This window comes from Balearica regulorum, chromosome 4 (genome assembly GCF_011004875.1).
Source record: "Balearica regulorum gibbericeps isolate bBalReg1 chromosome 4, bBalReg1.pri, whole genome shotgun sequence".
In the NCBI taxonomy this organism is placed as follows: Eukaryota; Metazoa; Chordata; class Aves; order Gruiformes; family Gruidae; genus Balearica; species Balearica regulorum.
In genome coordinates this window covers 52,662,069-52,675,446 of record NC_046187.1, presented here as the reverse complement: position 1 = coordinate 52,675,446, position 13,378 = coordinate 52,662,069, and the positions used below count along the sequence as shown (strand labels likewise).

The following is a 13,378-nucleotide window of genomic DNA, read 5'->3' as shown; positions in this document are numbered from 1 at the left end:
CCTTCCTCAGAACTCCTCTGCTCTCTCCACTCCTGCTGATTTCAGTGGGAGAAGATGGAGTCCCCAGTGGCCTGCAGACATTTGGGGGTGTTGGTGAGAAGACACGCATCCCCTTCTACAGTTCTCCTACTCTCCTTCCCTCTCAGGAGGAGGAGGAAACATTCAGAAGATACCAGAAAGCGAAAACTTGGGCTGTGTGTCCTCCCACAACTGTCAGAGCTCCTGCCACACGCAGCCAGGCAGAGAAAGAGGAAAGCCGGGCGTCACGCACATTGCTTGCAGGGAAAAAGTGGGCAAGCACACGCACACCTCAAAGTAACGAGCAGCCTTTCAAAGTCCAGAAAACAACAGAATTTATTTTCCTTGCACTGAAAATACGGAAACAGGATGGGATCGAGTTTCTCCCTGCTGCACAGGGCTCCCATGCTGCCAGTGTCACACATGATGCAGTTTTTCAGGCAGGTGGCCACTGCAGGAGGGCTCAGCTACACCAAATGGAATTCAAAGCTTTGCTTTCAAATGTAATTCACTCCTTATTTCCAGGGGGAAAAAAGCACAAAAGTAGTAGTAAGGAAAATACTCTTACCATCTGACACAGCTGGTCTTAGTAAAGAGAGTAAGAGGTAACTTTTGCGCTAGAAAAACTCTCTGACATTTAATATTAGGGCCATAAAAAACTCAGAAAATACCCTAAGTGTTGGGAAAACCAGTGTGCAATCCACTAAGATCTTCTGATACAGGCAGAACCTCAGTTAAAAATCATAAAAACTCAAGCCTAAGCACAGAGCAGATTGAAAGCATTTCCCTTCTCTCCAGCCAGTGTTGCCTCATATCACAGCCGCAGGGGAAGGAGCCTTTCAACTAAACACAGCAATTGGGAACAGAACAGGCCACTAGAATTTTTCCTTCTCAGCAAAAGCAGCAATTGATAAACAACACAATTTCCAGCATCCCTACAGAGAACTAAGATGTTACGCAGCATGATGAACGAGCAATGAATGCTGTGAAGATGCAGATCTGTTCTAAAAAGTCATGGATAAATATGGACCATTGGACAATGTGACATCAGGGCTTGAGTTTCAGGTTTTCTGCATTTATGCTCAATAAGAAGTTTTGATTTTGGTGACTGTAATGCCCTCCTTCTTTCTCATTTTATCCCTGTTTATCATTTACAAAACTGCCTCAAATTTTGTTTCACCTTTTGAAGTTCAACTACAAAGTTAACAACTGGTTATGATTCAAATTCAAGATAAATATACAATTCGCAAAATAAATAACAAAGTTCCATAAACATTAATAAATTACAGCTACACTTCAACAAAAAACAAGTATCAAGAACTATAGTGTCAGAAATGTGTTTCACCATTAACTCTTAAATATTTCTACATAAGTGATATATTGGTGCTCAGACCTAAGTGTCAGCTAATATGATTAAGAACCAGGTTATTGCAGCCTTCGCTGGATACCACGGGACACAGAGGAAAGGGTGGCTGATCTAATCATTCACACAAAGCAGCAAAGGTGGTGTGGTGGATGGATCATTACCTCTCAAAGACAGGAAGTAATTACTTTTTTAAAACAAAGCTGAATTTCAACATTAATAACTTTTTAAGCCATATGTAATAGAAAAATAGTGGGGTCTTCTTAATGTTATTATGGTGAATATGCACACACAGTATCAGTGAAAGCTTAAACAAGATTTTCTTATTTACTGTGCCTTACCTCCCTTCAGATAAATTTGTAATAGCCCTCCCACAGCTGCTGCTTTTCCATTTCTTTAAAACAGCTTACAGCATTACTGTTGCAGAGATCTAGTTTTTTGGATTAATAATCTACTAACTGCAAGCTCTAGGTATTTGTAAAGACCATACAATATATGAAATGTTATAGTTGTTAAGAGTTCATGAGCTGGCTGTACATCTAATTCTTCTACAATATCTTGGCAGTTAGATAAAAGCCTGTTACTCTTATTCCATGAGGACCTTTCTCTCTTGATGAAAAGTTCAGCATAAAGTAGTCTTAGAATACATAAAATGCAAAAAATCATTGTGGTATAGAGCAATACCAGTTTTTATAAGCTAGTATTACATCAATTCCTGCATTTCACTGAGTATGGTATATAGTGAGAATGAGGTTCTAAAAAAAGCTCTTGAAAGTCATTATGTTATAATCTGTATCTCTAATATTTTGATGAATTCAGGTTTAAAGAGTGCCCAGATGTGGTTTTCAGCTTAAACTCTCTTAGGCCAAGCAGCTTTACTTTACATAAACCTCACAACCTATGTAATGTAATGTAATCACTACCCGTATAATGTAATCATATGCAAGATCTGCACAACTTCCATCAGATCAGCTGCTATTTACAATGCATGCTTTCAGGACACAAATTCTGCTGACTTTTTAAGAACACCCAAATTCTCATGCTTTGCAGAACAAAGACAAGCAGCACTGCTAACTGTTTGCATGCCTTTAAAACCCGCCTTCACAGAACTCCACCACTTCACCAACGCTCTCAATCTTTGGGTTGTTGTATTTAAAAGAAAACACTTGCCTCTCCCTTATATACCAGAAAGATCCTATGGTAGCCACAATCCTCACCTGAAATCTGTTGACAAGGATGGGGGTGAACCAAGGATGGGGTGAGTTTTCCCCAAGAGGGTTAAGTGGAAGAACTCAATACTTACCCATGCTCATCTTAATAGGTAAATTTTCTCTGCTCACAGCCTCCACAAGGTGTCTCCTGGCCTCCATCACAGCTTCCTTTTGTTTGAGGTTCATGAAGGACTCCCAGAGAGCTTTGGCAGCTGGATCACTAGAAGAAAATGACAGGGTTACACTAAACATTACTTGAATAATGGAGTAAGCTTAAGACAACATTTATATTTTAAGATGAATGCTTCTACTTAGTAATTCCTCTGAGGCGGGCAGGATACAAGCAAATATAAAGTGATATAAAAGCTTGATTTTTCTTAGTGGAACAGTTGCTACAGTTCTACAGAAAAAAAATCTAGAATTTTTTGCTACCAATTATAAAGCGTTAGAATTCACATATAATAAATAAGCATGTCAGCCTCAAAGTAACCACTACTGTTCAACCATGGGAATGTCAGAAACAGTCGAAACTTCTTCAGTTACCAAAAAACCATGGAAAGGATGGGCTCTAACTTCCCCATGAGAGTTTAAATCCCAAAGCCAATATTTCCAATGCTGAAGGCTGTTGGTGGTATGATTTGATGAACTACCGTCACTTTGGGGTTCATGAAAAGAATAATTCATAGCAGAATGTAACTGTCCTTATGGTTTCTGTATTTACAGATTTCCTTTTTATTGTTGCTGTTGCTAAGCTTAAATCAGGAATTTGTGTGGCTCATCTGCACTCAGTTTCCTGTCAGTCTTCTCCAGGACACTGCATTTGTTGCTGCTGTGAATGAACTCAGTGTTTCCTTGGTTGGGGGGGGGGGGGGGAGGAGAAGGGAGTAAAAACCCTCGCCTGGGGCTAAAGCCGCACATTGGGATTAACTGTGTTGAATTTTTTTTCATTTATTTTCTTTTTTAAAGAAAAGGCTTCCCTCTGTTTTTTTTCCCCAGGAGACATTTAACTCCTAAATATATTCTGATGGCATTTACAACATGCTTATAAAGATGCCAAAACAAGCTTTGTTTCACAGAAAATAAAAACCCCCAACAATTCATTTGATAGCAGTTACAGAACAGCTGTGCTTACACTCTGCTGCAAGGGTAGGGCTGTATTCAGCAAATCTGTGCCACCTCCCAAACTAGGTAAGAGGATCGCCAAGCCCCGCTCCTGTCATCCCAGGAACCCACATCCTCTGTCAAAGCCTGAGTGGGTGGAAGGAGCGTGGGAAGAAGGTTGAGTTACCCTTGTTCTGAACAAACCACAAATGAATAGGAAGAGCAAATTTCATCCTATTGCCGTGCTTTAAGAACGGAAAAATCAGATGACCTGACACAATCTTTTCATTTCTCTTTCACACAGCGCAACTCAACCTTCCTGCAGTGACGGAGGCAGGAGGCAGCGCATCCCGAAGCAGCCAGGGCATCTGCAGCAGCTCCCCCTACTCCGTCGCCAAATGAGCGCTGATGTTGTGCACTGTTCATGGGCAGCAGCTCCAAGGGGGTTCCTCACAAGAAAAGGCATGCCAATTTACAATGTATGATAGTGCAAGAAATGAGAATCCCAAAGCAACTAGATGCTTCTAACAATTGCCCTGAAGTAATGTGTCCTTGGCTATGCTATTTTTACAGACTATCTACCCAATTATTATGATTCAGTCCTACCCAAGCAGCATCACTTTTAAATGCAGCCTATTGATCCTGTTCACATCACATTCACAGGGTACGTGTCGCTGTCATTTACAATGTGCCTGAGGTTTGGATTGCAAGAGGCCACCACTTTGCCTGTTAACTAATCCCTTCCTGAACGTGCGAGTTCCAAATACAAATCTATAGAGATCAGGAATCAGGCCTAAACTAGCGGGAAGCTAGTTTTAAAAAGACTTTTTTTCCTACTTGGAAAAAAAGTCAAGCTTCTGTTTTCTAAAATTTTAAACTGTTCTCATTTTCCCAAATCTCTTCATCACCATAAATATGAGCAGAAAATGTCAAATAAAACACAGATACCAGGAGCTAAGATTTTAAAACAAAGGAAAGCAAACAACATAAGGAAGCTAAAATAAGAGCCTCCCAAATTTTGCACAGGTTTTTGTAGTCTCATCTTTCTCACTCCCATACTTCATAAAGATATTTAGCAAATAGTAAAGGGTGGAAAATTCATCCCAAAAGCATCTATAGACCTCAGTAAGCGTCAGAATGTACATGCTAAGGTTGCACCATTTTTTTACCTGATGGCCTTGCTTGCTGCTCTTCCTTTCCACACCATGTGTTGATCAGTCCTGTCAATTTAGACTGCAAGGTCTTTGAAAGCAACTTATACTATACTTATATAATCACTACTACAAGTCTCTGCTTCTGCTTGCTCTTAGTTTGAACAATAAAAACCCTCCAAAATAACAGACTAATTATTTTAAATTAAAAAAAAAAAAAAAAAGAATGAGTCATAGTAATGCACTAAAACAAAATGGCAGGGGGGGAGGTTGCTTTTTGCTTGGTAAACTCCTTCCTCCTTTCCCCACAGTAGGGTTTCTTTAATCACAAGGACCTAAGTTTGCAGGATCCCTGAGGGTTGCTTTAGCACACCAAAAATAGCAAAAAGCAAAACAACTGTGGTACAGCCTAAAAGCAAATGGGGGTCAACCACACTCCTGTACGCTTGGATCTCTCTATGTTTCTGTAGACATTTTTATTCCCACTGCTTTGCAGAATACCTAGTGGTTTAGGTATCATATATAGAACAATATATAAACAGGATGAGATCAATATTTATTAATAGCTCACATTCACAGCCAATTGTCTAGGTCAATCCACAGAAAGAAACAGGTCAGCCATTTTGCTGGAAATATAATAGGAAAAGAGAGCAACAAAAGTATTTTCCCGCTTCCCCCCATTACACCTTCAGAGAAGGGTTTTTGCTTTGAACAGCTGCCCGTTCTTTAACTTCATCAATGAGAAGACAGGAACGGCTGCTGGGAATGAGTCAGTCGGATGCAGTACAGGGCTCTGGTGCTGCCTCTTGCCTGATCTGAGAAGTTACCACAACATTTTCCTTTTAGAGATTTCTAACACTCGGAAACAATATTATCTTATCTTCCCCTTTTGGTGAGATATTTCTCTGTGACTGCCTTCCAGCTCTTGTCATGGTGCCCTTCCCCTCCTCTTTTTCCCATCTGCTGTTCCTCTGCTTTAGTCCAAACGCCCCAATCCGATCACAGTGGCGCTGTAATCAGTGATTTGTATTGTTTCCAGTACCCCAATTCAAATTTCTTCTTCCTCTTTGTATTCCTTGACTTCCCAAGGATTATTTATTGATTTTACACATTATCTAGTGAACCACTGCACTCTGAAAGCAGTTTTCTGAAACTAAGTAGATTTAAAAAAAAAAAAAAAATTTATGCATTACAAACCCTTTAAAGATATTGTCTGAACCATGTTGTTTTGCTTAAGAAAAAAATACATTCTTTACAGTTACACTGCAATTCAGATCAGGAACTCTAAACCACCCTTCAAAATAAATGTCACAACAATAAGTAAATATTACAGCGCACACTTTGTGCATCTTCATTAAAAATGTTTTGCAGGGCATGGCAAGCCTGACAAAGAGAAGAGAGCATTAAAATATGGGGGCTTCCGCCATTAACCAGTTTCACCAACAAGCTTAAGAGTTTCGCTCATGAGTTTTGATACCCTGTCCCTTCCTTTTATCATTATGCTCACAGTACCTAATCAACCAGCCATCTCAGAAAACAGAATATAATAAAAACAAGCGTAGAAGTTATCTGTTAGACAAATTAGAAGTTTATTAAACAAAAACATTACATTATGTCGAGAGATAAGGCTGAAGTCTTAAAAACCCTGTTAGACATAGCTATACCATTTGATATACACAAAGCAAAGTTTTTGACAGACAGCTGATAATTGCAAATTTCTCCCTTCCCCTCACACACAAATTTTATCTTTTTTAAATGAGCCATTTTCTGTTCCAAAACTAATTAAAATTTAACTGTGTATAATTTGGACTTTAAAACAACAGAAAAGGCTACAAAGGAAGGAGAAATCTAGACACCTAAAAGACACGGTTTCCATACTTCTAGTATTTGCATGCCTGTTTTCCAAGCTGAACCATGAAGACAAAGAGGGAAAAAGGAGCAAATGAGACTCAGAATTTATAAGAATCCTAAAACAAGATATCAACTGACGATAGTGCCAGGAATCCAGCTCTGATGAGCAGCAGGTCAGAAAGACTGGGATGTTCTAGTTGACCAGAGAGCACTGCGGGCAGTTCAAAGCAGCTCTGATGTGCAGCCTCCAGAGGCACTCTTTCTTTAACGAAAGATAGGAGAGATGGAAAGATAAAAATAAAAATCAAGACTAGAACAAGTTAGCCACAAAGTGGCTTCCCAAATTTAGAATACCCCAAAGGAAAGACTGCACAATGAAAGCTGCTGTTCAGTGGTAGGGAGATGCCTGGGTGAAAAAGCCAAACCCTTGAGCAGAAATAAGGGTGCAGTTTGGTAAGCAGTTCTTTTGGTGACGGCATGCTAGCAACACTCACTGTGAAGGAACTTGTTCCCATTCCCGTGGCACCCATTTCAGCTGTGGCAACACCTTCTGTGTGGGACTATGAGGGAGTCAGATAGGAAAAAATTGGCTCTTTATAAACATAGCTCAGATCCCTGAATTAATCTGCTTGATCTAGACATTTACAGGTTGATAATCAAATACCTAATTTTGCATCTGTTAAAATAATTTTGACTTACTCGATCTGGTCTAGTCTGGTCCTTTCCTTCAAGGACAGTACTACCAAGGTTATCTGACAGACAAAGTGTCCGTATCTGTGATCATCTGTAGGCTCAGTCTCAAAGCTACGAATTTTGAACGCATTTGGGGAGGACAAGGAGGTTGGTGGCACTGGGGTGTGAGATTACCAAGCTGAAAGTAGTTGTCTGGAAATCAGTGAAATCAAGCACCAGTCAATAGAGACACAAACCTAAAGGCAAAGATAGAAAGCTGAGGACACTTATGACCCTAGGAGTCCAAAGCAACCCACCACAATTTTAGGCTTGGCTGAAATGATGTGCCTCTTGCTTCTCACCACTAGCACAGAAAGGTATTTACTTTCTTACTGCTCCAGGTCTTGTCTGTTACCGATAAATTATTAAAATATGGTCTTCCAGGTCACTAATGCAAGAGCAAAAGGTCAAGAAGCAATAAGCCCATACTAGAAAATACGCCCACAATGACTAAGTGTTCCCCATTTATGAGTATGTTTTCAGATCTACCAATAGGCCATTCTTAACCCATTTACCATTTATATTAGTTTGGTGATGTATTTCTGCCATCAGCATGTATAATTAACCAAATGAAAACAAGTCAAACACTCTTGTCAAAGCAGCATACCATAATCGCCAAAATTATCAGTCACATCTGTAGTCTCTGGCAAGCTATTGCAAATTATTTTAATATGATCTAATTTCCAGTCAAAGAGGATAAAATAAATTGACATCTACATTATCTATTACTGGATTTTTGCCTGGATTGCTTTGCCTAACAGGACAAATTCAGGTCATCCTGTTTTCTCCTTATAAAACCACTGGCATAACCAACTTTTTCTGTCAGTTATGTGCAACCCTTGCCATGTCCCCAGGCTTACTGAAAAAATGGTCAAGAGCCTCTTCCATAACCTTTTCAAAGGCCAAATTGAGAAGCCAGTATCTACACCCAGTTTCCTTCCCAGATCTCCTGTATCTCAAATCAAGAAAGAAAAAGATGACTTTGTACAGTTCTGTTTTGTTTTGAAACTGCTTGGGGTCTGGTAAAAGCACAGCCTACATCAGAAACAAGAAGTAACCAGCAGGGTGGAGGACATCATAGGAGCAAGATGTAAGGAAGGAAGAATAAGCAAATGTGGTTATTTCTACACCTGGCAAAGGACACAGGACTTCAAAGAGCAACTTGCTGACACAGGCTCTGCATAAATGACAGAAAACAACAGTGAGTGGGCTTCAAAAATTAACCAGCTGAAATGACAGCATTTCAGCATAACAAAGTCATCATGTTTGTACTTTTACAGATTAAAAAAATCAGAAAGAAAATTGTGATAGTCTCAATATGAGACAGATTCTGTGGTTATTGTATCAGCAAAACTTTCACCTTCCGTCTATACAGCTTTACAGCTCAGCTGTGCCTGTGTATTTTCACAAGAGGAAGGGAGGACGGAAAAAATTAAGTAAAAATTAAATTAGAGCTTTATTAATACCACAAAGCTCCCCAAAACTGAGTGACTGCTAAAAAAAAGTAAGCACACTGCCAACATATCCTTTGTAATAACTTGCATTCATTTCAAGAAGATATAAGATCCAAACTAAGTGCACAGCACTTCAAAAAACACCACCAGGGTGGTTAGAAGACCGTCATGACGAAGGACAAATCCATTGCTGGCAATATCTCATTCAAATACCAATAAACCAAAGAGAAGCACAAGCCTGCGATAAGATGCAACGATTTGGCCACGAGCCTGGTGTGAGGGGCCACATATCAAGAGACATCCTCCCTTCTGCAATTCCCCTGCTGTTTCGGAGAGAGTGCAGGCTGTGCCAAGGTTACGCCGGATATACTGCGCATTCCTGGAGATGCATGCCAGCCCAACAACTGGAGGGGGTAGACAGACAGCCAAGTCCCCAACTGCTCCCCACTCCACACACAGCAGCCCCCACTGGAAAGAACCAGCAGCACCACGTGGAACAGCCTCCCCTGAACGGCCTTTGCATGGTGCCGCGGGGATCGGAAGAGCTGACCTCCACACCACCAGGCTGCCCAGACTCAGCTGGGCTCGGAGAAAGCAGCTGTTCTTCATTTCAGCCTTCTGAAAGTGACCAAATGGTGCCAATATAATTTATCAAAAGTTTCCTATATAGAAAAATCTATCAGTATTTCCAGGACTTCAGTCTCTAGCATTGCTGTGTATCTGTGTGCATCCTGAGTGTGTGAGGTCGATGGGCTAGCCAACATGTGTTCAACTGCAGACGCAGCAATAGTTTCTTCAAAGAAAAACACAAAAACCCCACAATGTTGATTTTCAGATCAAGGTAAATTGCACATCCCCAGAAGTGACTAACACTTTTTATTTTTAAGAGAGTAAAATGAAGTTTTGAAGTTTTTTAAGTCTTAAAATGGCTCTTAGCAGCAGACTAATTCCACTGTTAAGACATTTTATATGGTTGGCAATGCTGCTCAGTATAATTAAATGTGCCTCATAGACTGTAGGAACTTGAACGATTTGCCAATCCATCCTAACCTTAGAAAAAAAAAGGTAAACAGAAAGCTAATGTCATCTTAGTATTGTGCTTGCTGAAAACTGCAGAAGGAGCACTGGATATTACCACCCTCACCATAGATCAGTAAAAATATTGCAACATGGCAAAACACACAAAACGTTTAAAAAAACCAAGCTGTTTGCAGCCATTCAGTTTAGAACATTATACTCACATCCTCATTTAGATGTGTCTTAAAATGCCCTCCATGTATTGTTTTTTATGATTAGAACATGCAAATGGTACTTAAAAAAACAAACAAAAAAAAAAGTCTGACTGCCAACATTAAAGAACATAAATGTGTTCCTGAATAATTTAATGGTTATTTCCCAGTTTCACTCCAAGCCCTCAAGCCATTCAGTGGGTGTAATCCGCTCTAGACTCAACTGTGGCTGTGTACTTTGGCACCGAGTCAAAACAGAGAGGTTATTGTTTGATTTATATGCCAAGAGCCTCTTAGATAAAGGGCTAATGGCACGCTGATAGCTTCAGCCTTTGCATGTGGTGTTTATACAAACCCTTCTTTCCTCTCCCTCCTTTCTGCATATATTCCAGGAAGGCTGTGTCACATCAAGATCAAGTTAATTAATTAACTCATACTAGCATAATTTGATTAATAAAACAATTGATTTACTCAAGGTCATGGGGAATGCTCTTAAAACACCACCTTTTCTGCCTCAACAACACGTAAGGCTTTGAGATTTGCATTTTTCGACACTGCAAACAGCAATTTTAAAGCAATAATCACAGTACAAAAAATGATGGAAGAAGCGATGAGAAATTAATCTGTTAATTAAAGTGCATTGCAAAGTTCAAGAGATATTTCGGTACTTCGTAAGACATTTGAACAAAAAATAAATCAACTCCTACAACAGGAAGGGTCACATAAGAGAATTTGCTATATTATGTAAACTATTGAACTTTCCCCAAAAGAAAACTAGAGGCCTTGCCTATGTGATATACTTTGATATTTACTACATCCAAACTAGGACTATTTCCTAGTATATAAATGTTTCTGTACTGTTAAAATACTCCTACAGGGAACATACTCCTACATGACCAAATTATTATTCATTAGATGCTAGCAAACTTCATTATCAAATTATACAATTAGATTACTTTTCTGCAAGATACAAGCAGTGTAAATTTTTTAATTAAAAAAAATCTCATTCTAAAAATACAGAAAAAAATAAAAATACACTAGATTTTTAACAGCCTTTTGCCACCAATTTATTTTAAAATACTTATTTTAAGTAGTAGACAGATAAAACAGAAGCTGACAGGCATTTTTAAAGCAGTTCTGAGATAATATTCAAGGTGTTGCAAATCAGCTTGCAGCCAGCAAGGCTAAAGCATAAGAACAAAAATGGGAGCTGATGATCAGCCACAAAGTTTGACAATAGATTCTCCTCTGGACTACCTGAAGTATTTGTAAGTAATAAATGCTAGAAGTAACACATTTTTATGAGGAGCTTATTGGTGAGTTCACTGTATGTTGTTCAATATAAAGGTATACATACCAAGAATGTACAGTATATTAATTGGACTAATACAGTACACTTGTTCATAAAAAGACATGATTTGCTACTAGAAGTAAAAAATTCCGTAATATTTTGACTCCTCTCCCCTGTTTTCACCTTAGCACAGATCCCCCCGTGCCAGTAACATTAACCCAGCATGCAGGACCACTTTGCAAACTAAACTGGGAGGCAGAGAACTTGCTTTGCTTAGTCCTCAACAGCTGGGAGGGACAGCCAAGCAGCTCTACAGGATACAGCCCAACTTTTCCTTCGTGGTTTCACACACGGCTGACTCAATGTGGCCATAAAACACACGGGCAGAGCACAGGGGTGACTCTTTGAAAGCTCCAGCTCACAAACGAAGGGTACACCGTCTAGTGCACCAGGGGAAAGTTGGTTAAAACACAGCAGTAAGAGAGGGAACAGTTACGCCGTGCAAGTTATTAAATTCAAGCTATTATATTTTGCTTCATAAAGACATACCCACAAATACTGACCACTTCAGGGCACCCAGTCAAGTTAACTTAAATTTTGCAATCATTTTCAGGCTGTTAATTATCATTAGGAGAAGAGAAAATAAGATTCACCAGACACAACAAATGACTAAGACCAACAGGAATAGGCAAGTTGTTGCCTTGAATTTGTTACTGAACATCATGAGAGAATAAGTTTTGGTTCATCTTACAATGAAGCATATGAAGTATGGGACAGGATTTTCACGGACATAGTAGCAGAAGTCTAGAAAATGCTGAGAATATACAAAATCACAAGCTCATTTCAGACAGACAAAAATTGTGAAAGAATTATCTCAAAACAGCTTTTAAAACAACATCATAATTTTAAGTTGCAAAACCACTTTGTTTCATATAAACCATTGTGTTCCAATAAAACCATGACCACTACACTCCAAACCAGGAAGAAATAATGCTTCCTGTTATCAGTGGAGCATGGGAGAATTTAAAAACAAACAATTCAGGAGTTTTTTTATAAACACAACCAACGCAGCAACCCCACAACTGCCCCACAACTGTTCTGTTTACCTATAGCTCTTTGCTTGGGGCTGAATTCCTTTCCCCTCCTTCAAAGATAATGGGCAGTAAATCAGAGTCTTAAAATTTGACATATTTTTGGTCCCACAGGTGAACTAAATTACAATAAAATTTAAGAATTAATTATTAAAAAGTTGGCAAGGATTCAGTTCACATCAGGAATTGATTAAAAAGAGGAGAAAAAAATCCTCCCAACAGAAGTGAATGGTAACACAGCATTCTATGTTTTGCGTCTTTTTTTTTCTTTTCTTTTTAAATAAAAAATAAAAGAGAAACTTAACTTTTCTGGCTCATTCATATGTCTACTTTACACATGGCCATACTTATAAAATAGAACACGTACACAAGTCTGCTGACTGTGGTCAACCACCATCTGAAGCAGGTTCATCATTTGCCAAACCCACTGCCTTAAGTTTTATCAAACGTTTCCTCAATTCAAGCATCATGTAAACTTGTAAGGACAAGCATCATAACCACAGTCCTGTTTCATGTTGATCTCAATATAGCTGTATTTTTTTTATATATATATAAAAAATAAATATATATGTGTGTGTGTATATATATATGCTATGATACACATACAAGAAGTTTTTTGGCTTCAGAAAGCAAAAAAATTTTAACATATACTTCAGCATCCATGGCACAGAACAACTTTTCTTGCTATAACCACATACATGAGATAATGCAGCTGCACACGGAATGATGTTATTGAAAAGTAATGCAACTCCACTCATAGCTGCTTCCAGTATCAAAAAGTAATAGTGTAAACCAATGACACCAGTGTGCATTAAACCAAAATAGAAAAATAATTCAAGATAGCAGAAAAATAATCTGCAGACTGCATTTTACCATAACAAAAGTC

General features: G+C 38.9%; 1 protein-coding gene across 1 annotated transcript in view; it reads right to left on the bottom strand.

The window, feature by feature from the left end:
- SCFD2 (sec1 family domain containing 2) overlaps positions 1–13,378 on the bottom strand; it is a 199,710-nt gene that overhangs the window by 164,216 nt on the left and 22,116 nt on the right. Inside the window, exon 3 of the mRNA XM_075752170.1 lies at positions 2,685–2,812. Coding sequence (XP_075608285.1) covers positions 2,685–2,812 — 128 coding nt within the window. The remainder of the gene's footprint in view (positions 1–2,684; positions 2,813–13,378) is intronic.